This window comes from Opisthorchis viverrini (genome assembly GCF_000715545.1).
Source record: "Opisthorchis viverrini unplaced genomic scaffold opera_v5_99, whole genome shotgun sequence".
NCBI classification, from domain to species: Eukaryota; Metazoa; Platyhelminthes; class Trematoda; order Opisthorchiida; family Opisthorchiidae; genus Opisthorchis; species Opisthorchis viverrini.
The window spans coordinates 1469159-1496608 of record NW_008751754.1 but is presented as its reverse complement, the minus strand read 5'-3'; the positions used below and the strand labels follow the sequence as shown (position 1 = coordinate 1496608).

The 27450-nt window shown below is 44.2% G+C and overlaps 1 protein-coding gene across 1 annotated transcript; it reads right to left on the bottom strand.

The window, feature by feature from the left end:
* Positions 1-80: 80 nt before the first annotated feature.
* T265_13745 (hypothetical protein) lies at positions 81-25715 on the bottom strand (the record flags this gene model as incomplete). Its single annotated transcript, XM_009170279.1, is given in 20 exon segments — positions 81-508; positions 2224-2580; positions 5544-5618; positions 5719-5840; positions 7549-7636; positions 10256-10477; positions 13287-13518; positions 15524-15723; positions 16633-17195; positions 18586-18702; positions 18707-18971; positions 21150-21404; positions 23621-23858; positions 24372-24526; positions 24566-24688; positions 24730-24952; positions 25004-25185; positions 25228-25329; positions 25368-25535; positions 25573-25715. Coding segments are annotated over 20 exon segments (3972 nt in total).
* Between the last annotated feature and the right edge of the window lie 1735 nt (positions 25716-27450).

Sequence of the window (27450 nt, the reverse complement as noted above, 5' to 3'; positions counted from 1 at the left end):
CAACGCAAATTGCTCCTTGCAACCCAACAGTAACATGAGGCTTTCAAATCCATCCGGAAATAAGGAAAAGCTATACAAAGCTTGTGTATTGTAATTAGGACGAGAAAAAAAACAACTATTACAATTAATAGTGTGGCACCGGAATAAAAAATCATATACCTGGGTGGATTGCACAGTATGCAGCAAACAGTAGGCAAGTAAAGCAAGTCAGTGGAACGAAATGACTAATATATAAGGAAGGTCAGAAATGGGTGGCGTCCGATCGGGATTTTGGGACAACGAAGAACGGAAGCATAAGGCAGTAGGTCAAAGAAGACTACACAGTGGGCGTATGAATAGGAAGTAGAAGCGACTACGAACGAGACCAGGTAGGCGGTGGAAAGTGACGGATGTTTTCACTTGGACCGGTTGGGCGATCTTTCGGATTCAAGTAGATATTCAGCGTCGCAAAAATCTGTCGATTGAGGACCGCGAACCGACTCAAACGTGCGGCCATTTTGTCCAGCGACTGAATTATAAAAAAATTGATGAGAGAAGGATAGAAAAATCCATTTTCTCGATTGACCATTGGTACTCACGTAAAATACTGGGACGAAAAGAGGACTTATTTGAAAAGTAATCAAATGGGACTAAACCAGACCAGTCGCTACCAAATGATTGAAATAACCGTAGGAACAGCGATGTGAAATGAGTTTTCAGTATGCCCGGCCAGAGCCGGAATGAAACTTCTGTTCGAAACAAGTTAGGTAGTTACCACAATAAATAGCCTGCGGCTTGACGATTGTATCAGATGCATCGTTTATGTTGGTGTGAGAAAAATCCGTGATATGTATGCAAAATGAGGGCTCAGTTGGTCCAAAATTGGAGCGTCTATGAGCAAAACAACTCAAACTAGATGGACCCAAATAATTCGGACGCAAGTTCTGCCTAGGCTATCATCTCATTATTACATCAGTTTGGCTGGCTTCTCATGAACCCAATAAACAGTGTCCCATTATGACAGCCGAGCCTGACTGCGGGCTATAGGCATAACCGAGTCCTGTCCGGAAGACAACAATATGGTAGAGTCGCAAACCACTGTTGGTCAACAACAAATACCAAGAGCGCACCATGCATCCTGGGCAATGTATGGGCTAAGGGTTCCCCATGAACATGAAACTGCGCACGTTCGCTCACGCGCCAGCAATCAAGCTAGTTTCACGCTATTGTTGTTCGATGGCTCATCGCGCTTCAATTTTCGTGCGTCGGAGTTGGTTACGTCCAAAGTATTGCTAACACAACAAGCTGTCGTGAACACACCATGTTGCCATGGGAACGGGACACATTCATCACGTGCACACTACAGTTTGCAAGCTAAAAATCAGACAGTCCAAACAACCATTTGATCTCCCAATCTGGTGACATTAAAATAATCCAACAGTAGTTGTTTTAAAAAACCGGAAAAGTCCAAAACATGAGTGCAAATAAGACCGTCCAAATCAGGGGAGCTGAATGGGGCGGGGAGAGGGCGACGGAAAAGCGGGCTACCTGCCTGTGTAAATTACCTCAGCATTCGCCCGATTTCGAGTCGTTAGTCCCCTTCACTTCACCTGTCTCTCGCGAGAATAAGGATAGTTAGTTAGGAAACTGTATGGATTTTCGTTGGTTGAGAATGCTAGTGGAAACAAGCTTTTCAAAAGATTCGGAGAGCCAGTAAATTGGAAAGGATTCACACAATGGTGGGCACTGAAAGCTGTTGATACCGAGGGGCAAACAGACTACAGGGAAAACAAGGAGCTGTTCAGCAGTGGCAACCCCCCTGTGCTGAGGTACTACCACGTGCGTTCAAAAAAGTACCGTTAAAGTAAGAACCGTCTAGTCTGGCTCAGAAAGCGTTCGTTCTCAGATGAAAACACTTTCATTGGGTGACCCTTCCGTAGCGAGAATAAAAACTTCACTTACTCGAAGCAAAAGCGTACATGCAGACCAAAATGCATGGAAATCATTCGGACCAAATCAAGGTGTAACAAAAATCGTACTGCAGCGTTCGGTCGGAAAAGCGTATAGAAACCTCCGTTTCTCACTCCATTACAAATCAGACTGTAGTATAGTATCCTCTCATGGAACATACTGGCAGGTCAGTTGGAAATGCGGTGATGCTAAGAGGACTAAAGATGGTCACAACAGTATGGGAAACATAAGTTTCAAAGACTGCGGAAAAAAACATTTTAAAACCCCACTGACCACTCCTTCTTGTGTGGTTTCCTTTTTGTCTGCACGCTGTAGGCGTAAAAGGAGTCCACCGACATCCAGAATTTCAAAACGACGCTGCTGTCCAAGAAGGACTATGATTGCACACCCAGCCCAATTTAGACCTTCGCCAAACATCTCCTCCACCGTGTATTCGTTCTGTCCGAACGGGGTGCAAAACACCAGCTGGATCGCAGACCATATTCGATGAAAGTAGGTGCAGTTTTCCAAACCCAATATGTCACTAGAAGTCGGACCGTTAGAACTCTCTTTCGTCGGATTTAGAAAACCATGCCAGGTGCTGCCACCAGAATCTTCTTCACTAAGGAACTCGCGTATACGATTCAAGACCTGAAAGAGAGAAAATACTTTCATGTTGGCTGTTGTTAGTCAAATGTAATCAAGAGATAGACAAAAAATAACAGTGAGTGGCACCACCATGTGAGGGCTTGCGACACCGAGTCCGAAAGGACTGAAGAACCACATTGTTTGGGTGTGATGTTCTTTCAAAACAGAGTTTCCATGCAATCCATAAAAACCTCCATGGTTGTTACATCACTAAGTTAGAGTTGAATCTATTAGTTCAGCTGTAGCAACCTCTGTCTGCTACCGTGGGACTCGGAAGAAGCACGATTTCGGCACCATCTGTTTGTTCAAATTAGATGAAACAAAAATACCAAGATCGAATCCGAACTATGGACCCTCAGATTGATAGCTTGTACTTTCACTTTAGGGCTGGCTCGGGGAACGTTTTGAAGAAACACAGACCAAACCTGTAATAATTAAGAAGCCGAAGCAGAACTAGGAAGACAGACCTCACAGTTTAAAAACTACCGATCTTCAACAATGCATCTGAAAAAATGTTAGCAAACCTATCGAACACAACGGGGGTGATAGGCAGCTCACAAGCGACGGTCAACAATACCACAAAGGTTTAAGGAGAGAGCAATTAGGTGACGGGCGTAGAAAGACAAGGTGATTCACGGTAAGATCAGAGCAATGGCCATCGGCACACCCGAATTTAAGAAAGCACTGATGCTATTCACAATTAAGAAAAGATGAACGAACATATCCTTACGAAAGAAAGTGTCCTCCAATCTGTATTCATCATATGCGGTTGCATTAGGTTTACTTCCTGAGCTTCTTGACCAAACTGGTGAAGCAGAAAGATGAGAAAACTCTTCCAAGGTGTTTGAACTGACAATGGAACGTATAACCGCCAGAGCAATAAACCAGTAGTGTATACTATTGCTTAACTGCCATGAAACCATGAGAGAGGAACGCGTTAAAAAAAGAAGAGGGACTTGTGGCAAAGAAGGCCCATGTACTTCAGGAATAAGACAGCACTAAAATAAACATATCTGAGTATCACGTCGAAGTAAGACGCCATCAGCAGGATCGATCCAGCAAACCTCACCCAGCATGAGTCTAACGTATGACAACAGGTGAGTTTTAGCTAGCAGACAACAACATGCGTGCCACTGGAGTCGGTCATGTCATGGGTTTCCAACCACCTGCAAACAGAGCCACATGGACCTCAGGCAGGAAGGTACGAAGACCCTAAAGCATCCAGTTTGATGGTAGTCACTTACCACTTCATGACCAGTAATGCTGAGTGAAAGTGTGGTTTGTGAAAATCACTTAGGCTGTTTGGTATCGGGTGCGGAAATGGGAAATTTTTAGCCGGTGAAAACGAGGATGACGGGGCTTGTCGTGGATTTCGTGTACGATGAAAACAGTGCAATTGGAGGAGCGTTTTTGGTAAGGCATAAAGTTCCACAGTGACACGACGACGCCAAAAGTTCAGAAGATTTGCTGTAATTGAGCTCAATATATCCTTGGTTTAATGACATTTGCTCCAGGATGTCCCAACCAGTGGCACCTTTCGAAGTCAGATGCAAGGGACCACCATTTAAAAGTACACAGGAAGGCAGCGAATATCTGGATCATGAGCATGGTGTAAGGTGAAAAAGTGATCCAACTTGTGTCATAAGGCAGTGTAAAGAGGGAAAAATCATAACTAGGCCAATAGGCAAAACCAAGAAGGCGAACTCTGACTTGCCGGCGCTTCCTCAGGGACAGGAAACCTAAAAACCTGACACTTGAGGCTGGACAGTCAAGTGTCACTGAGAAGCATTCATCCACTGTGTCAACAGAGATGTGATAACAATCTGCTTCAATTGCCAAAATATGTTAAAACGGGGTGCACAAAAGGTCAAGCTGATTCGCTTCCAATAATCTTTTTGGTACGCCAACTGTGCTTTGTATAAATCGCAACTTTTGAACGATATCAGCTGGCATACTATTGAACCAGTGGGAACATAGACCCGCTAAGCTGATGTAGGCACATCGATTGAGACACTGCACGCGAGGATAGTTCTAAGGCTTGGAGTGAGTAATCGTGCTATGAAAGTATGTTGACTGAAATAACGAAAGTCGAAATAGCCAAAATGAAACCGATCGTCTGTAGGATTAGAGAGGAGTAGTATCTCGGAGATAATTTCGACGATAAGCATCCCTCTTACTAGGAAAGCGAAAAAGCAATGCCTGAATAGCCAGTTGCAAAGCTCTAAATACCAACTAGACAAAAAATGAGCTCACAAGCAGTCGTTTGGAGAGTGAGATCAAAAGTCCCATTGAAAAAATGCGCTGATGGAGACAAAAATCTGTTTAGGCTCGATTAGGAAATTAATAGAGAGAAAAATAAATTGAATGTCTTTAAGAGGGAATTGATACCGTGACTCTGGAATTTATTAGAAAAATTGCACTAACTTGGCCTCAAAAAATGAAGAACAGCATCCGAAACACTTTAGAGGTCAGCTGATTCGTGTGAAAAGTGCAGTTTCAGCGTTTAGGGAGTGTTACTACTAGAAGGGATGAAGTACCAGTATTGTGCTCTTTTACTACTGAACACAAGTTAACTCGGAATTCATAAGTCAACCAAGTCAACTCAGTCTCAACAATGAATTCGCATCGTCCGTAGATCCTACTGAAATGTACAGTTTGGCTGCCTGGTAGGTACCGCCACCATTCAGGTGCATGTTGGGAAGAAAACTAACCAATAAGGTACATGCACCAGATTACCGGGAGAAAAGCAATTTGTCCGTCCTTCATTGTCCCCTCAAAGATGCTATCTAAAGAAAGCAACCAAAAGTTGTCAATTATAAAAAATAATGAATTTTGGAAGAGACTGTAGCGCCGAAGGAAGTCTCAAAGGGGCAGTCAAAGGTGGCCTCTACTGGGGGGTAATCTCCTCGGAAAGGGAAATTTTAGTGCGAACCTCGTTTGAGCAAAAAAATCATGGAAAAACTCACGTATTCGAACAACACCAGTCCCGAGCAGAGTCGTTCTTTGGTTAAAATTTCATTCTCCTTGGCCAAACTGAGTTGCTTTAAGGAACGCAGAAGGAATGAGCGAAAAGTAGCGAAATTATATAATTCACCAAAGTCAGAATCATATTATTAACAGACAAGTAGGACCGATACTTACATCGGGAGTGCCAATCTTGGCAACAACGTTAACCATATTCATTGATTCCTGTTTCTTCTGAAGTTCTCTCAGCTGAATGTCGCGTTCTCTCCGTTGCTCTGCGGTCACCTTTCCTTTGTTAGCTAGCGCGAACAGGGGAAGAAAGGTACCAACGAATGAATGGGCAAAACCGTCCACATCCGTTTTCAACTAGTTTTAAGCTGAGAGAATCACCTGGGAGGCCTGAGGCTTACACACGCACCCACGCACCCACGCACACACACACACACACACAGAAATGCGGATAGAGTTGACTATTTCCGCTTGTCTGTCAATTTTCGATGAAGCAATCTCAACCCAGTCAATAATACAATGAGGTAAAATATTCGACTATTCATTAGCAGATGATTTACAAATGGTCATCAACCAAATCTATAGAGTCCGGAGTATCAGGTGACTGGTATTTCTAATGTAACCTATGAGATATAAATAGAGAAGACAGTCTAACAATCTGTCTGATTTGTGAACAGAATGAGAACGGGATGAGTTGGTTACCACTTTCACGGTGGTGCAGACAGTCTGAGCTCTCGTTGATGTCAAACGAGTATGTACTAGAGCAGAAACAACAAATGAAGATGAAGGAAACTGCTCACAAGGTTGCTGAAAACTTAGACTCTTCGAAGAGTTTTCAGCAACCTTGTGAGTAGTTTCCTTCATGAAAATATACTGCGATATCTCGAATAGCGTTCCAACTGACACATGGGGCGGCCCGTGTGCAGCACATTCAGTTGTAGAATATCATGAACGAGAGATTCAGTTGGGTTACTCGTGAAAACCAAATTGATTTGCAAATGAGAGTAGTTCTCGAAAACAAATAAAGATGTTTTTTTACACAGTTAGGAGAGATCGTATTTGGTTAACGTCAAGTCTAACGAGTACAGCATGGTTTCTGATCTCGTGACCAATTCCAGTTTATATGGCTACCCTGAGACCCCGAAAGGTCACTGCTAACTTGAGTTTTCAACCCAAGCTTCGACAGTGTTCATGCTCAAAAACGAACCTAACCTAGAAATCGCGTGGTGAACAGTACCTCTGGAGAAAATCAGAATTATGCATTGATGTGTACTGTACGGCCAACCGAGCCACGAGAGTAGGCCCGGTCATGACGATTTCGGTAGCCTAAAAATATCTGAACACTGATAAGTACAATACATAGTTCAGGTATTTTAAGACAATATTATAAATATCTGCAACAAAAGAAGAAACCCGCTCTAGTGACATCTGCAGCGGCCCGGCACCCATGGTCTGAAGCCAGATCTGCACATTCGGAGAACCAGCTCTGGTTCCAGCGCCGAAAAACCGTTTTTAGTAGGCCCAAGCGCACCACGTCGCTTTGCCAGTATTGATCCGCATTTTCAATTAACCGTCCAAGCGGTAGGCCTTCCAGGATAAGAAAAGTGGTTAGGTCAGTGTGTTGGACAGACGAGTGTATATGACATCACCGTCATCAAACAATCAAATATTGACTTCCGCAGCGGTTCAATGTTATGCACAATATTAAGATAACCTTTGAGTTAAAACCCTGGATAGAACTTGTCAATCGAACGAATAATCAAACCGGAACTTGTTAATCTGACGCAGTGGCCTAACTAGTGTTTGGCATTCATGAAAAAGCGACCACCTTAGACGTTAATGGACCTCTGCCGAAGGCAGTCTAAGCGTAGTAAAACTATCCTACATTTCAGTTTCTGAGCACTCTTTTTACAAATATCTTTGGTAGAGTCGAGCTGGCACGAACTAATTGGAAATCTTACTAGCGCAACGCAACAACAAAGTGAAGGTTCTACTCACCGACATCTTGCAATGGTGGAAAGAAGGGTTTCGGCATTTGACCAATGAACGGTCCGGCATGGCGTAAATCACAGGCATCCTCGATGGACTGGAGAGAATAGACGTCCGAGAAAGCAAGTGCTGAGTTTACTGATAGACAAAGTTTTTTTCCACACAAAACCAAGTGTATTAGTTACAAAGTTAAACGAGGTTCAGGGAATAGGAGAAACTAACCAACGAAAGCTGAATCGAATTTCATACAGAATTTCGGTCAAAATTCATTGGTGGAATTGAGCGAGGCTATATGAATGTGGGTAGAAGCTTGAACTTAAAGTTTTAGTGGTTCAGACACTTCCTTTAAGCGATAGCTTCCCAAGTGATACAGTGCCTTTTCAATCCACTTGACGTCGTAAGTGGCTGATAGCGAGTAACCGGTGTAGTTGTAACAACGACAGTACAAAACTATCAACCCCCTCAAAACCAGTGGAAACCGAGATTGGATGACGGGTTCTCATGTCTTATTGATACGTAGTCTACGTGCTACAACTGTCTAGTGCACCATATTGACTAACACCCATGTGGTGCTTTTAAAGATGGTCAATCGGCCGATAACAGCTTACTAAAATCATAATTGTCCGTCCACTTGCTGCTAATCCATCCTAACGGAGTGCGCAAGTTTTGTGGTATGAATATAGGGGCGATTGGCATTGGACGCACGATGTGTTCCTTTGGAGGAGAAGCTACCGAAGCAATTTTGATAACCTTCTGTTGCTTGATCCAATCATCCCAACAGGTTTCACGAACGGCACAGTCAACCTAGATAAACTGGAGCCATGAGTGCGACATTCAATTTCCCCATGCAGAGGACGGTGGGAAATCCGTAAGCTAGTTTCTTTATGTGGAAACCCTATCCAATAGGGTAATAGAAGACAGGTATTTTATTGTTGCTGGAGTCGCGTATGGATGTCGATCGGGCCCGCAGAGTGGTAACTATAATTCACAAGCCAATGTTTGATTATTTTGAGATTTTTTTTTCGAAAGTGCACGAGGATGTTTCCCATTGAGGAGGATTTTAGGTGGCCTATGAGTAGTTTACTCAGGGCTGTTTGATGGAATCATCTTTACCCGGAAAATTTCGGTACACCTGATTCCGATCGACCACATTCAGAGGCTCACGTTGGCTGGTACCATCTGCCGTTTATTTTTGCTTACTCATAAGTAGTTCACCCAGATCGGGCGACAATTACCCGCTCCTCGGCGCCCCACTGATCATCAGTCAGAATGCTTCCTAAGCACTGATGAGAATACAAATTTACCGGAAATGTTACTGCAGCGGGACATGAATTTGGTTAATAAAGTCTCGTTCTCTGAGTGGATTATTCGTTATCGACATTCTGAGTAGTCGTGTCAAGAAAGAATGGCTTGTTGAGGTTTGCAGTAAAAATCGCGATGTTACACAGTTCGTTTTAGGCTGCCCACTCAGTTATGCCAAGGTAACTCTTGTTTGTCAGAAATGTGCAAATTCTTCAGTTCATATCCTTGTTTCGCAATCCCCAGTATTATCCCCCAGGAAAAAAACGCTCCCCAATTTGCTCGCATCAAGTTGAGGTCAAGCTAGTGATCGGTACATACCGTCTATTACGCGCCCAATCATCGGCTTGAGTGCAATCCGAAGAAAATTTCAACTCATGTTTTTGTTAGCCACCGTACACGCTGTTCCATGCATGAGAATATGGTACTCACACGCGAAAGTTGTACGGCATATTTAGGGGGGGGGGCAGTGAATAGACAAGGAGTTGAAATGCAGCCTGCCAACAACTCGTTCCATGACTTTTCCCGAAGATCCTAGTGAAGTTCCAACCTTGAATCCATTGATGAAAGCGGAGAAATAAACCTGCATTGATCTTACGCGTGCTACACAGAAATCACGTCGTGAGAAAGCGAAAATAACAAGGCAGGTACCGTTTGACTAATATGGAGGTAGACCAGAAAATATTTTGTTACTATCTGATTGGTTATTGATTGGACATTGACTGTTATTGATTATTCAGTGGTTGTCACACGTTCGCCTGTTGTTCATTCTTGTCGCTTCTCTGTTTTTGTGCATTTTGAGGGGACACTCTGCCAGATACACTGTTCGTTTATCAAACAGCCCTCCCGAAAACGATTTCTTCTCTAGGACAATTCAGGACAACACAAAAGAACAGCTGCCCGTTCGCCAGAGATAAAATTGACATGAACCGCTTTGTAACTACTGCAATCAGTTCTCCACAATACCAGCAATTCTAGGCATCCCAATCGGTGGTTCTTAATGCAAGTTATTCACCGATCACACCATGGCCTGAGTGTAGATCGTTAAATTGTATCAATCAGCTGACATAACATCGAATAGTGCTACTTCATGTACGAACTTCAATGTTCGGCGGCTGAAGTGAATGGTCTTAAGAGCCAACCAACTGTGCAACGCTTTCCCCTTCTCACAGATTTCTCTAGTAACGGAATCAACAAGAACTGTGCCTTGACTCATTCAGTCGGTTTCGAACGTCTTAAAGCCGGATCGGTGCCCCGTTATCATGATGTCTAACATCTGCACCTTCTTGACGGTGTGACGCGCAGTATACTCAACTGAGACAAGACACGTACTAGTCACAATAAATTCGAGCTTCCACTAGACTAATACTTTCAAGTTCGGTAATAAAAAGACCTCGCGGTGATATCTGCTACTTACCAATTGCTTTTCAAGTTGAAGACAACATATAATGATGTTGCCTAACTCGCGGAAATTCTGACAAACGTTTGTCCGAAGATCCGGATATTGGTAGACCTGGCGTAGTTGGTCATAAAGAGCGGAAAAAGCCGCATCAGATCCTTGCGCAGCCGGAGGCAGAGATAGCGAGCGTGGCATTAACCGAATCAATCGGCGGACGTAGCTTCGTAAGGTCTGATTCAACTAAAGAGATAAGAGAATTATTGAGTAGCGGGCAAGAGAGATTTTCCCTGTGTTATCGTTAACAAAGGCATGCCAGTGTATATGACTACTCAAAGTGGTGAATCTACGGTGGCGGGTAGGGCTAGATGTGAAAAGTTGCAAGATTTTAAAATTTGTATCTACACCACTCTGAACTGAACGGTGCATTTTATATGTAAGCGTTATTATTCTGCTTAATCCACACCAAACGTGTGATTCCCGGCAGGAGCAACCAAGAACAATCGGTTTATCAGTGACACATCCTCCTAACTTCGCACCGATCCTCACGATGAACCTGATAATTACCGTATCGTAGCCTTGGACGGTGGCCTAAATTGCACACAGTAAGCCGCTGCCGTCGGTATAAATATTAAAAAGGAATGACATTAGGCTCACTCTTACAGAAATCTGAACCAAAAGTTGGCTAGCGAAGAGAAAGTAAACAGCATTCCTAATATTGTTGTACGGTACTGTAAGGAATGACCGAATTGGTGATCACATTCGTTTATAAGCTCAATCAAACTGAGCGGACTCCTCGTGGGACATTGGAGCTCTTAGCAAAGCTTCTCAAACCGTATTTCCAGATCACACACCCTAATTTCAAGTGAACCACAACAGGCGGGTAAATTAGTCAGGCGAAACGGGTATGTACAATCATGACGTAGGCCAGGGTATCTGAGATCCGGTTTATTTTTGGCTGTTTCTAGAGATGATATCGTGTCTGCAGCTCACATGACACCGAATTCATATATCGAAGTGAAGATTGTCAAGTGTGCCGCCACATATGTGTACGTTTTTGTCAACAGTGCACCTTAGCTTGTGTGGAAAATAACGAATCGTACATTACCGATTGGTCATTTTCAACGTTGGGCGTCCGCAAAACAGGTGGAATGGAAGGTTGAATAACTATAGAACTACATAGGGTGAAAGCTTCCGGCATGAAAACCAGCGTGTTATCTGGCCTTTATCGCTATGCAGATTGTCAATCGTATGTAGACAAAAGTCTTTTGCACTGATTTTCGGCGATCAAACGTCACCTTCGTGCAAGAGTCTGTTAACTGCAGTATACAGAATGAAACGAACAAGGTGTTGCTGAGGGGAAACGCTGGTCTGCAAAGTTGGGTGTATTGTCAGGCGAAAAACTGAGTGGGAGTTATAGTGACTCAAGACGGTTATTAATAAGTATCAGTTTCTAGACCCTTAAACAATGGAGGGCGGGCAAAGTGAATCCTTGGAACAGATATTCATGGGAAGCCACTGAGAATACCTTTAAACACCATTGCTATTGCACGACGGTTGAAATCTTCGCTACAGTTTGAAATACAGACTAATACTTTAGGGAAATATTGTACAATACCTACTTACTTACAATACTTTCAGCACCATAAGTGAAACGATCGTCTCGGTTAAGGTAAGAGGTTGGTCAACCAGTAAGTTAGACTAGTGGTCTAAAAACCTTCGTTCAGTTGAAACACCTTTCCGGTGCCTAGCCGCCATGCTACCCGAAGGAAGCACGAGGGCTGGAATACTGCCAGGTTGCCCAAGCCTAAACAGGGCAGTCGAGAGGCAGACGTCGGGTTCGAATTACAGAAGTTCCGGTCAGAGAATTCGTACTCTAACAACTGAACCCCCTCACCCCAGGGATTGTTTTATTTAGAACGGAGTGCTGGGTAGATTCAGTGATACCTCGAGAAAAAATACCGCTGAACTGTAACGCCCTTTCAATGCCTAGCTGCCACGCCACCCAGAGTAAGCACGAGGGTTGGGATACTGCCAAGTTACCCAAGCCTAGACAGGGGATCTGGGTAACAATAAATCCAGTGATGAGGAAAGACAAAGTTGAATGGTCTGGATGGTCTATGCTACGGTTGACAGGTGCCTCGGGAGGAAGAAATCCCTTCTGGTTAGTGTATTCCCTAAATAAAGAGCTTGCATATACAGATTGAATCAACGTCTAAATAATAACTGAAGTATTGCAATTCTAATTGTCGCTCTCTATATAGGTGCAGAGACTGACCCTTTATGGGAGCCACGCACAGATATAAGTATCCTCTCTACAAAGGCTATGATAAACAGCTACGGTAAGCAGCATGCAACACTGAATCAAAATTACACACATATTCCTGAGTGGCTATGAATGACGGAACTTCAGAGTACGTAAAAGTATAATCATTTGGCATCCGTTTCCATTTTTATTGTTTCGCCAGAGAGGTCAAAATAAGGGATGCAGTCCGGCGGCAACCAGCAGTTGGACTACACCTATGAATCCACAGGCAATGTGCAGTGCATTTGTTGGCTTGAAGAACCTTTGAAGTCAAAACCGAAACACTGTCAAGCATTGAATCGATTAATTACTTGCGCGTGAATTGGCTCAATTCGACAAAGTGTTAGTCCCTCTAAATACTGACAGGTGTGAATTTCCCAAAGGTTGGAGGAAACTGTGCTTGTTGAGGCGATCCGTCTTGCTAATATGCCCTTCGCATAAATCAAGTGGACGCACCTGTGACAAACTGGGTAGGTGAGTTATGAAATGAACTTGTGGTACACCTTAGTTGAAAAACTAGTCAGTCCAAAAGACCAGAGTCCCCGGGTCCTGGGGTCTAACAACGAAAAGTACTCTTGGATTGGTGCGCACATAACCTCCAATAAACGTACGAATGGCGATATGAATCGGCGTTTCAGTGGTCAATACATATGGGTGAACATAAGAAAAGGAGCTGAAGCTGATTCACACAATGGAACCCGTGGTGAAAAGAAAATTGCTTACCAACGATTGCAAAAAACAACCTACCAAAGATTGTGCCACTTTCATAACTTCAGTCGTAACGATATATAGGCCACGGTAACCGAGCAATCGACAAACAGCGGCAAAGTGTGGCGCCCCAACAAACCCACGATAAAGACCGAAGATGCTGTCAAAACAGGTAGTCAAGGACTGACTGCCCCATAAATATTGGGCATCAACTGCCGGGGGCTTCTCCCGTTCCAGCACCTCACTCAAAGTGAATTTGGTCCGCACGAATCTGTACAAAGAAACGATAATGTTCGACAGTTGCCACTGAGAAATTCGGAGACAGGTAGTACGCTTTGTTGCCGGTGAAGAGAAGTCATAAAACAGTTGTGCGGTCGAGTAATTCACCATCACTTAGACAAAGAAGAGTAACACAGCGGAGTTCCACGTCCTTTACAAATAATAAGCGGTCTGCGAAGATGTAACAAGCAATTTCAAGAAATATAGGTGGCTCGGGTGCGTTGCTTGGTTGTTGGCTTGCTTGCCGAGCTTGAGGATTTGATCGCTAAACATGGCGAACAAAACCAAAGTTATGTGAAGCTGTGAGCAACCTCCTGAATTTTCTTTTGTGAGCCACCCCTATGCATTGTACAAAGTGAAAAAATACTGATAATAACTATAATAGAAACTTTGGCACTTCGGGATTCAAAGGTATGGCTTATTTGCCATGTATTCGAAATCAATCGGTGGGTATGTATGCCGCCTAGGTGGCGATCTGGTCAGTGCGACTCCTGAATCATCATTAACACCAATACAATGGTAGGGGGTCAACTACTACTAATTCAAGCTGCTCGGCTAGTTGGTCCACCTTAGTCTGCAGGCCTCCACTTCCATTAGACGCGAGCGGAGTTACGAAAAAGCCACATACTACTCGCACGCCTCATCAATAGTATCCGCCGCTATACTAATATGAATAGGGTGGACGATGGAAGTTTACCAATCACTCAGCGTAGCACAACCTTGCGGTTACACGATACGGGAGGTCTATAATTATGGGATTGTGTATTTCATATTTCATATCCAACCGCTCAGGAACACTTTGTCCACCGCCATGTGGACAATCAGCATGAGATTAAGGTTCTCTTTATTCTCAAGTGTAGACCAGACTTGGCTGCCGGATTTGGGTGGCAGCTTTGGATGGTAAAATGCTTATACGAAAATAGAGAGGATACCTAAGTTTACCCGGTTGACACTACCTACCGGGATCAACAGAGTTTCGTGAATCGAAGTCTGACGAAGATCGAAGAAAAACGGAATTCACAAGTCCGAAACCATATTGTCCCGCCATTGTAGTAAGAGACCTCTGCAAAATAGAGTATTCATCGGCTTGTGATCAACGTCTTGTGCCATCACCCAACCACTAGTGTTAGTAGTTAATTAGCTCATGCTTTATATTAGGCCGAACCTGAATCCAGTACAGCATCATCATCAGTGGCAGCAACACTAGAGCACTGGTGCTGCACTGCGGCACAATCACATCGAGCAATTCATAGTTGTAAGTGGGCTGGAATACTACCGGGGTGCCCAGACTCGGCACCAAAGCCTCTGGCTCAAAAGCCTGACCGCAAGACAGTGGTGACTGGTTCAAAACAGTCAGAGCACCCTACATTTATATTGAGTAAGTCGTCACACATGTTCCAACCCTCAATCTGAAGGACCAGGAGACTGTGTTATCCATCGACCAACCTGATATGAGGCTCTGTGAGAGTCACACGTACACTCTCCAGTATAGCTAAATGGGTTATGAAGGTGCACACAGCAGTAAGGTACAACCGTGTTACATCGTTGGAATCGGAAAGAAGTTCAGTGTCATAAGAGCCTTACCATTACGGGAACTCACTCGAAACAAGGCTAGGTGTTGCCACTTTTAGCAACAGTGCTGATGTGCACCCTGATCACTACTGTTTGGACACCATTCTCAACCTCAAATTTTTCTCCGGTTATTATCATTGTCATCCGTCTTGGTTAGAGAGCAACTCAGCAATCAGACAGAATGTGCTGACGGTCCTAAGGATATGTAACCTCCAGGTGCATTGAAAACAAGTCACGGATAACTGTGGTGGCGATTGCTTCCAGCCACTTGTACCTCGTGAAAACCAACGTCCATCGGCCAAACTTGTGTCTGCCGCCCCATTCTGTCAACCCCCCATGATCATCAAATGCTAGTATGTTCTGTATATCGGTTTTGGCTGAAGCCGGGACAAAAAACATCTATGTAAGTGTACTCGAAGACTTACCTGTTCGTAGCATCGTTGTAGCAGTAGTTCTTTACTACATCATACGTGAGCTCCCAAAATACATGCACAGCAATCTTCCCGAAAGGTGAAGTCACAAAATTATTGGCTTCGCGCAGTAAGGCATCAAAGTCGTCCAGTTCTAGGTGTTCGGACAGCATTCGGTGACAGAGACGTGTGCAATCAATAGCAGCCTCCAATTCCTGGAAGGTATTACCAAAGCTGAACCAGTGAGGCCATACCTCAAAAAATGTCAATCGGGACCTTGCATAACTAAGATTCTCAGATATCCAAAACCCTAGAGGGCCTAGTTAGAAATCCTTTCCGCGAAACTTATTATGGTGGTCTAATAACTAAGCTTCTCTCAACCTGCCAACCAAATTCAATGAGTTCCCTGCTGACAACCCAGTTTACTTTGGTCACTCAGCTATTAAGCATTGATACATTGGTTGAGGGTCGCTGCAACTTCCTTTATCAGTGATTAGAGGCGGTCACCCAATTGGTGACCCTGATATTTACGGACACGCATGACGTAATGATTCTTGTATGTCTTTCAGTATCGAACCATTCATTACACATAACATAGATCGAACGATGATCGCCGACAAGTCGGAGTTATTTTTGCTCCTGCGATCAGTTTTAACTCTCGGGTGGGGAGAACAGAGATGCAGAAAAGCGTTCGCCTTCACAAACAAGTTAGACCATAGCACAGTTTTCTAGCGCTGACAGTTTTAATGAAATATGCGCGACTATAACTCTGACAGGAAAATTTTTTGTCGGCGGATGAAAAAATTATGGCTCTAGAGCTGAAAGAACGATATAATCGATCGGAAATCACAGAATATTTCCACACACTTTGCCACTTGACAATAACGTTATTCATCTGTGTTCGACTACCACAGTGCGGGTATTCGAACCGATCTATAGTCTCATGCAGTCTAGACGAGACTGTCCAGTAAGCAGTACGAACTCTGTTCCAAGATACGATGTTCTGACACTGTGACAGCCAACACCCCTTTGATGGGTGGCGACGAATAAGAAAAACAGACCTAGTGAGGTAATCAAATCACCTATTTGAATATATGCAGCACAGGACCGAGTACGCGACGTACCACTATTCCGGTCAGATCAGATCCTTGAAACTTGGCAATGGCAATCTCCAACGATTTATGAATTGCGGTATTCATTCGTTGTGTAACCAAACGATTGAGGTCTACTGTTCGTCCCAGAAGTTGAACATGGCGCTGGCGCAACAGGGCGGCTGCATAGCGTTTCGGTGGTGGATAGGCTTCGCGCCAACCCGAACGTTGCGCCTCTGCCCGAAAACGTTTGTCCAGCAGAATCGACGCAGCATAACGTTTGTAATGCTTGAAAACTTGGTCACTCAGTTTGTAAACAAGCTGATCCAAGACCAAACTCGCCTCAGCCTCGATTTCTTCGTAAAGGAAACGTCGATGAAACTGATTCAAAGCGCAGTCGGCTGCGTCGTTGTACAAGTCCAGCGGATATAGCATATACTCAATGAACCCGGGGTTTTCTGTCTGCAACACGTGATCGGTGAATATCCACGGTAGACTCATTTCGATTGGAAACTGGATGCACGACCCGTTTGTCATTTCCAAAAAGAACTCACGGTACCAAAGTTGGGATAAATCGCAACATTTGAGCAGCGTTTCTACGGAGAAAACAACAGGTGTTACCAAAAAACAAATTCAAGTGGATAAAAACACAAAGGGCTAGTCAATGGTTCAGTCGGAACACCAAATTCCTAATTCTAATCTATTGGTCCGAAGTTACCTTATAGGAGCGAATGACCAACCGACCGCGAAATGGGATAATCGCACGTGTAGACCACTGCTGAGCCAAAACGGTACGATGGAAACATATTTAGACGTAAAGACACCCACAAAGTGTAAATCTTGTTTTAAATGAAAAATCATTGGGAGCTTCAAAATGCGACCGGCTAAGTGAAACTAGACCATTCAGCCGCTGTTCACTCCGTGTGTTCGATCAACAACACGCAACACACAAAATGTGGAGAGCCATAATAAGTGACATGAAATATGATGGGGTGATTTGGGTGGGCTTTCGCTTCTTAACATACTGCTTGCAGTAGTATATGGTGAACGCGGCAGATGTCTAAATCATGCGACAGGTGATATGGTGAATAGACGTCGAAAATCAAGACCTATGAAGCCAACGTAACCACACCTAAAATCTTTTGAATGAAAAATCACAGTGTATTTCTCTCAAAATTCAACAAACCAGAGTATACATCACCGATACTTACGTCCCGCCGCCCGTGAGGAAGCGGCACTTTCATAAGTTAAATATTCTCACTCTTACGCCATAAGTACCAATCTCCCCTAGGTATGTTGACTATCATTCAGCAGGTTTCGATGACCAAGATGAATTTAAAAAACATGGAGAATTTGTGACGAGTAAACAAGAACCTGATGTCGAACTTGCTTTAACCTTAGAGGGCTGAACAAGTAGGTGTAGAGGCACTGGATATGCACTCCTTTGACCAAAAGTTTTTAGTTGTGATGCTGTCGACCGCAGTTAGTAGCTGGGAACTGTGTGTTACGGAATTGTTACTTGTGCCAATCATGCAGTAAGTTCTCAGATGAACTATTAAAGTCGGTTCTCCTGACTAGTCAGCAGGCTTCAATGAAAATCTGGTCACTACTAAACCATCGATTTACGAGTAGTGCACTTTTTCAATGAAGATTAAATTATACATCGGGATACTTCTTCAACCAGATGGCTCTCCTAAAAACAGGGCTAATCGGAACAAATCTAAGTGATGACGTTCACTCATATTTATGGAACAATCGGATCACGATAGGTATTGTACAGAAAAAGTACAGCAAACCCAACCCAAGAGCATGAGGTAGTGAACAAGTGCGTAATCAACCACGAGTAATCAGTGATAACCACGGGCACATTAGCTGACAGTAAACAAGTATGCCTTATTATTTCGATATGGAATGCGGGTAGGAGGGAATAATGATGCGGGTGGGTTCCTGCTCCCACCTGTCACCGGACCACCATAGAAGACGTACCAGAGAAGTTCAACAAGTATGGCCAATAAAAGCTGTTCCTTAGAAATCCTTCGATCGCCGTCAGTGTGGTTGCATCCAAATCTTTTCGCATCGTGTTCTTGCCGGATGAAGTCTGATCTACCATTAACTCCAACATTGTACGAACCAAATAGAGCTGGCCCCGCACGACGCTTGTTCAAATCGAACATGCTACTGCTGGTCACTGTCCCGCTACCCGACTCCATAGTCATCGAAGCGGCGACAGAGGATAATGCGGTGTTTGATCCACTCGTCAGGCTGTTGTTGTTTGAGCCGGTGAATCGGGAGGTGGCAGACTTACTCCAAGACTTTGAGTGGGTGCTACCACCACCAGAATGCAGCGTGTCCGAATCCAGTTGATCGATTATCTAGATGAAAATTTAGCAGTGTTAATTGGTAGAACAGATGGGTGCCGCAGTTTACTGGTGAGAAAAAAAACTTGGAACTCGTCTTTCTGATTGCAGTGTGAGGTTCCAGCGTAGTGGTCAGCGGATCCACTGTCTACTTAGGTGGTATATGACAAAATGGAACCCAGGTCAATTACCAATAATTGGGTGTATTCTCACTTAGCGTTTACTTAAGGACATTTTGGCAGATACCCATCAAGTATAGGTGAATCATACAAAAAACAAGAAGGGGAATTAAACAAGTAATACCAAAAACTGTTTCCTAGCCCAGTGAGGTTCGCTTCCGTTCTGCACGTTTCGAGTGGGGGTATGCTGAGATCCCGATATTCGAAGCTCAGTAGTTTCAGGGTCCAAGCACCAGGAGTGTTAAAATGGACTACAACAGAGTGGACTGCCAGTCGTCTTATCAGAGATCAGTTTCATAATTCTCATTGGTGACGCGACCAACCCGGTGTTATGGCAGGACAAGCTAGAACAAGTATATCACACGGAGAATGAACATGGATAGGTCAAAAGGTACACCAACACACGGGCAACCATCCGTTTCAGGATCTTCCTGAGACCAACCCACGTTAGAGGAACCTCGTATAGGATAAGTGAAACCACATGCAGTTCGCGCTGAGAACAGCCACGTAAATTCTCCGAATCCGCTAATCCGAGAGACTAAAATTGTAAGCGAACAAGGGGACAATGCTGGAGACAACAGCGCGCCTAAACTCGGTGCTTAACACCTTCAAATCAAGAGGTTTCAAACCAAGTGGTTTCGTGGTCCACGGCATTCATAAGGCGTACTCAAAGCAGAAATCCGCACAATAGTGCTCAAACTCATTTTCAGTCCTGATGTATGAGTAGGTGCTTAACGAAAGCATTGTTAGGGTTGACACACAGGCCGAAATGGGCGGTAGCGGTGGCAAACTCCTAATCTGGGTGCTACAGTAAAATCGTGCGTAATTTCGTGAAAATAGTCATATGCAAAAATGAGCGTCCGCCTCAGTTCCGTGAGCCAGACATCTTATAACATGTACGACTTAAGAGATATACATCCAGCCAATATTCATACGGCACACCACTACTGTCTTTGTGGTCTTCTGCTGAGCATAGCGTTAGAGTGTATGGACCGACCACGGTCAGATATTTTCAGCAAGTCAATGTTGGTGACAGTGAAGCAAGTCTGAGTCTATTAAACTTGTCTAAGAAGCGAGCACCGGGTAGTACATGATTTCTACACTTGAACTCCATCCAGGCAACCCACAATGTCCATCTTGTGTCTGATACAAATAACTAGCTGGGAGAAAGCGTATAAAAAAAGAGAAGAAACCAGCAGCGCGAACGAGGAGCTTAGAGTACTGAGCACAGTTTCGCGTGCCTCAACGAATGACACCGAGGACTGTATGGCACCCAGAGAGTTAACGAACACATACACGTGGAGGCATGCCAGTGATGGGCCGCATGATCAGTGTGTAGCAAGGTCAGATCTGGTTCGAAAGCCGTGATACGCTAGCTCAAACCAAGCGGAATTCGATAGACATGCGGACATGTTTGACAAACCAATGGGTCCTTAAAATGTAGCGTACAAAGGTAAACCAATTTTAGCCTGGATATCCGGTTGCATCAAGCGCGTCGCAAGGATACGGTCCTCGGTGAGACAACATAAATGTTGCCTGTTGTTGGAAACTCAAATTTCTGGGTCGAATGTGCCAGTGGGTACGTTGGAATACACCGCAATTCGTGGGTAAAACTAACCTGATTCTCTGGGCGGAATCACTACAAACGATTATCGACCTAGGAGTAGATAGTCAGTCAGTAGGAGCACACAGCACCAAAACCACTACGGTGTCGGAATTACTCGTTTTCTGTTTCAGATGATGTGCACTGACGGCTTCCGAAGAAATAAAAATAATTCCCCAGGGGATAACCTACATTTTTTGAAAGAACCTAGGTCAGTGTGGTCATTTGCTATATAAACAATAATTTATCAGGTTCGAGAATGTTCTCGACATGACGTTGCAAGGCGTCAACGAGCGAAAGGATGTTTGTGATTTCAAAATATCCCACAAGACAAAAATGACAAACAAAATGTAATTCAAAGTACTATAAAGAAAAGTTGTACACTATCCAAAAACAGCAAATGATGATCACCTGGTCAGCACATGTAGCTTGTATAGCGTAGATCAAGCGAACCAAATTGATTCGATCCTTTTTCTTCTGAGCTTTCGAAAGTGGGCCACTGAGCTGACCCACAACGATGGTCTGTAGATCACGATACACAGAGCGTCGAATTGCCTCAGAATAGTAGGTTTCCAGACGCAACAACTGTGCTTGAACCGATTTGATCATACTGATTACTTCAACCATTGCAAATCTTTCGTCGGAATTGTAGTTATATTTGGTCGCCTGATAGAACAGATACGGTAAAAACTGTCAGCCCATGTGACACCACAAAAACAAACATTAAATCCAGTTTGAAAACAAGCCTCAATCGGTCTTTCGTCATCCAAAGCCAAGTAAGCCCATGATGACAACGCAACATCATACAGCTGTTTATCCGTCGCTTTGGATCATCCACGAGGATTGTGTAACAGACCTGAAGGCCCTACTTTGTTGTTGTAGTTGACTGAGTGGAATTAGGCACAAGGTACTTGCCCTCAATAGTGCAGAACCACATTGTATACTCAGGTGTTGATGAAGTAACTAAGCTCAAACACCTATAGCGTCCTAGTTATAACGTCTCCCTTATTCATGTGCACGGTACCTGCCATACAGATATGCACTTCATGAGGAAACTTGAAAAGAGAAAACATCTTTATCGAGAGTACAATCTTTCAGGCGCGGAATTTTTCCAACAACAATCTCCGGCAGAAAAGACGAACCTCTTGAAACCAAAGTAGAAATAGTCCGTCAATCCAAATGACTGATTCAATCCCAAAGAGGAAAAGATCCTGTGCCACTAACACACATTTTCTATGACCTGACAAGTCAAGCTGTTTGTTACACGAACGAACGGCTGGTTCACTTTTCCGCTACTGGGAACTATGAGACTCAACAGGTTTAAGACAGGTCACATTCGACTAAAAAAATACCTTTTTTGTGGATGTACTTAGTGGAAAGGTTTACTGCATTCACTAATGGAAAACCTACTCAAATGATTCATACAACGCATCAGTAAAGTTCAAATTAGCTGCAGTCACCCTCCCTCAGCATCATATTTTCAAAAAAAACTGAGGGATACGCTACAATGGGCGTAAATTAGCGCCCGAAACAAATGAAAACACATTGTTTACGGAATGGAAGCGACTGGTCTCGCAAAAATCTTGTTTTAATAAGGTGGATAATACGCATAAACTGAATTTTCAATACAAGAATAAGTGACTGTACCCGTAGGTAGTAGTGACTGCCCGTAGGTATCATCAGTAGCTGTACCGGCATGAAGCTAAAGAGATTCATCCGTTTTTCTGCGAGTTTCGCATTGTGCATAACGAGACGACAATGTAAGTCCCCAGAAGGCTATCTTGATTTCACATTGCACGTTGAAGGCCAACGGATATCACATGCATGCGCTAAAATTAGCATTGCCAGTCTCAATACGTGCATAACTGAAGCAGAACTTTACACCCAATGACTTTAAAGTTACCCGACAGCCTATTTCGTGAGCGTGCCATCAGTTTTTCACTATTCGAGTAGATCTTCTGTTTGACAGTTTTTTAACCATGTGGCCTACAAGTTCTCCTGAAGCTGCAGGGACGCTTACATCGGTAGGACATACAGGTGCCTGGAAAAACTTGTGGCAGAACACATCCAAAAATATGTAATCCAAAGCTGTCGGGGAAACTGTCGTACCAAAGGTCAGATGAAAATCCTGCATCGTCAACAGCCAGATATCGCTTGGATACTGGCCACCGGACTGAGCCGGTCAACTCCTTCCCAATCATGTTGCGAAACACAAATTTCAAGGTTTTAGCGATAAGCGCGGCGTTACTGATCGAATCGAACTAACCAAAAATATGTGCACAAAAACACATTTCGGTTACACTGGTACGGTCAGATGAATTAAAGAAACCAGCCAACCAGTGTTTGTTCAACGATGTTCCTATACTTTATTTATATAATTTGCACGTTTTGCGTCCGCAGATGAAGCGAGTAAAAAATATTGACATATCGCAGCATATTTCTCGTCAGACATAGTAATATAGACAAATGGGGCACATTGTTTCAATTGCGGATTGTTGGTATGGTAGGGAGGTTTGAAGATCTTCAACTGACGTTTTGCCTGTAACTGTGGTCACTCTACGTTGAAAACCTGAAGACTCAAAACCCTGGAGTTTCGTGAGATACACACTGCTAACGATTCTCAATTTTCAGCATAGACTGGCTTCATATACAGGACAAAATTTCAATTGGCAACTACGAACCATTGAAGAAAAGATGTACTTGATTGGACAACACATACCGAAAGCCTTCGGTGGGTGTGAACCAGAAAAATTTATCACAAAGTTACAATTTTACTCCTAGGGTGATGCGTAGAAGCAAACCGCTCCGATGAAGAAAAGAACTAGCTCTTAGTTGAAAGTGAGTGCAATAAACTGTTCAAGGCAAGTTCGCGGTACACAAACCTTCTCGTAGCTTTCCGCCTCCCTTGGACAATGTGGGTTTGTTTCGTGTGAAGCACAGTGAGCCAGTTTCCACGTGAATGTATCAAGAACCTGGACGGACCAGCCGGAAAGGTACTGCAGTCCACGGAGCGCCAGCTCGTACAATTCGCGATTTTCTTTCGACGATCGTTCGTTGAGTCTTGTTGATGTGATATTTGTATGCCATGCCAAATCAGCCGTGAGTGATGTGTATTCTTCGCTAAAAATATGCACGTGTGGATGCAATAAAAGTACAGTGCGAATCTCGATAGGACTCAAAAGAACTATCATCCATAAATTCCACAGTTGTACGTGAGCGGGACACTGCCAGAGCACCCACACGTAGACAGGGGAACAATTATGGTCCTCAACTAAGGCCTTCGGCTCAAAAGCTTGGTTAAAAAGCAGCGATGCTCGGCTCGAGACCACTTGAGTAGCCCAAATTTTAGATAACAAGTTGCCAGTTGTTCTAGCGCCCCTGCCCCCCCCCCAAATCGTTCCTATAGGACCAGAAGACTATATTTGCCGGACTTCTATCCATTGACCATCCTGGCAGGGAAGACTCTGTGGATGTTTCATGCGCACCCCGCAGTAGAGCTCAATGAGTTAGAGGTACGCAAGCTGTCGCACCAAGGTCCAGATCAGCGCGACGGCAAGAGGATTCAAGAGGTTTTACAGTTTCGCACTCCTCTCCACTAGGTCGTTCACGCATTAAACACGCTTGATAACTTACCGAAATCGTGGCATGTGTAGAAGCAGTGCACCCTGACTGGATGCTCGCGTTCCTTGACATTCTGGCCACTTGGATGGATCGAACGAAGTTGTTTGTCTCACATAAGAGAAGGGCTCAACACTCATATCACCGAAAAGGTTCACCACCTCACACTCCTTCTCAGATGCAAGGGTTGAAGTAGAATTGGTGCTTACCTTTAGAATGTGATCTAGTTTTGGAATGTTCAATCGTTTCGCAAGCTTATTCAAATTCACGCCAACCTGTTTACCATCAACAATGCGAGTGGAGTCCAGTAGGTACAGTGCGAAAGCCAACACCTAGACGGAGTCCCAATCTCTATCCAATTTGGGAAACTTACAACCACATGCGTATGCTTCTCCTCTGGGAGGACGTACATTTTGCTATCATACATTTGGGCACTGTTGTGAATAATGTCAACCAACAAATCTTCGTAGCCATCAACTGCATTCAGCCGTTCTTTCAGTGTATCACGAATAATCTTCTGCTTGGCCAAAAACATGCTGACATTTTGCGACTCCTCCATCGCCTTTGGATCGTGGTGTTGTAGAAATTGAGTGGCTCTAAATAAAGGCGCATAAAAAACACGGTTGTTTGGACTGGAAGCCACTTACCGTTTGTAGTTGGAGTAATCATTTTTCATACTGGCTTTCATATTTTTCATTTCGTCCAGAATCGCAAACATTTTGAGCATTTTCCCCAAGGTGACTAGGTAAGCCTGATTAACGAAGAAATTTTTTTGATCCTTATGAGCTAAGCGCTCTACTTCCTTTGCAAAGCGCTCCGTGGCTGCATTCTACAATGGGAAAAGTGAGTGAGGAACGAATGTGAACTTTACCTGGAAGGCCATGAACCGTTTTAATTTTATTGCGTACGGTTCCAAGATTTCCACAGTCTTCTTGTAGATTTCCATGCGATGTGGTTGTTCGTTCGACCGAATCTTACGAAAGATTATCCGGGAATTAACGAGGAACGTACAAAAGGTAGTGCTCGAGAAATGGATCGCCAAGTGTATAACATGATGGCATACTCCTGACCTTCCTCCAATAGCGTGTTCAGTTCTGCATAAATTCGAGCGTCATCAGCTGAACGGGCGAAAGCCGATCTGAAGGCCGTGATATCGTTGAAATTAGTATCAGTGTTTGACTAAATCAGTCTGATGGACAACCAACGCAAACCGTACCTGAAACAACATAGAGCAGTTGGCCGCCTGAATCGACGGCGCGTCCTCGTCAAGATTTATATCTAGGAGGGCGTTTACTTTACGCATAGCGTCTGCCAGATACACACGAGGATGGTCGATAGCATCCATCTTGTGGATCCAATCTGAAAAAAAGCATATAAGACACAATCAGAGAGGCTTGAACTCAGAGAGTAAGAGTGCACCACGGTCATAAACAACATACCAACATTATGCAAACGGATGTTTCATAGCGACTGATAATTGTTGTGGGGCAAATAGGCTTTATGGATGTCTGTATTCCTAGCGTTTATAAACGTTGTTTGAAAGGCGGGTCCGTGACGAATCCGGTGTGGTACCTTGAGACCGAACCGTTCCATATCACATTTGACTGGGTTGATCCAAGCCGAGTTGCAATTCGAGGTAAGTGCGCCACCTTGACACGATAAATGAATGAGCGTGAGCTTGGAGGGTTACACTTTAAGATTTCAGGGTAATTAGTCCCATTCAAGGCGTCGCCGGTGATGTAGATATGCGAGACGTCAGTGGCCAAGATAATGTTCCCGTCACGAAGTGACTGGACCTTACCATGGTGTGACGGTTTGTGGGCCTTCGTGGCCCATTGCGCTATACTGAGTAGTGTCCGTTCGACACTCAGTTTTTCATACAAAATTGGTCAATCGTTAGAGGTCTAAAAAACAGCCTCCTGGCCCTCCAGGTTGGGAGTTAGAACGTGTGGGGCGGCCTGTTATATAAATTGAAATTTCCCACCAAGCACTGCTGCCGTGTAGTCAGGCTTTTGAGACAAAGACTTTGGTTGAGGACCCTAGTCATCCTCCTGTTTAGGCTTGGGTGCCTTGGCAATATCCCAACCTGCATACAACCATGACACTTACTTACAACTGACAATACTACCATGCCACGTCGGCAGTCACGTGGTGTTACCAGCCGGGTACACCACTTGCAGCATACAGCAGGGTGGGTAAGCACGAACATGCTACTTCTAACGCCTCGCTTTTTACACTTTCAAATTTTCCTCTTCTATCCTGTCCCACCCAAATTTGAATACTCTGTCCGCAGTTCCAAGCGCTAAGACCGGCTGTTTTGCTCGCTCTGAATCACACTAAGCTGCAACTCCTGTATGTCCGGCTTCAGTAACAACTCCAAATACTTCGAAATCTGTTTTCGAACCCCGAATGCCTTTAATGTTCGCACACTGAAGCAGGGTAATGCTTCCTGGAATCCGAATACGTGATTACTCACAAAAGTGGCTTACCTGATAAGGGAGTGATAAAACGTCAAACTGGTCAAAACTACGAATAAGTCAATGAGACGAACTATATTAGCAGGTGGAGACAAAACTGGACTCGGTACGTACGGACAATGGGGAACGATTGCTTCAGCTGTGTGCTGATCGCAATCTATTTTTATGCAGTACGAACTTCCAAAATAGCCGAAGTCGTCTGGCCACTTGGTGTCCTCCAACGACAGGCCGGCCACAAACTCAAATCGACCCCATTGCCATCAGTTACCGATGACGCGGATCCATAACTGACTGCCGGTCGTTTTGGAACACATTTGTGGACTCTGACCACGCGCTCGTCCGGAGTCGCTTCTCCCTACGTTTCCCGGGGTCGCGTAAGGTGCGGACAAATCGCGTGGCAACTGAAAGACTGGCAGACCCGGATGTCAGATGAACTTACAAGAATCGTCTTCTAGAGTCTCTTCCAAGTGCTCCACCATCAGATGTGAACTCATACTGGGACGAGATTGCCGCCTCTTTGCATAGTGCTGGGAATTTCGCCTGTGGCACGACCCAACCAGGAGCACTCAAGCACTGGATATCAGACGGAACGGTGTCACTACTTAAATCTCGAAGAA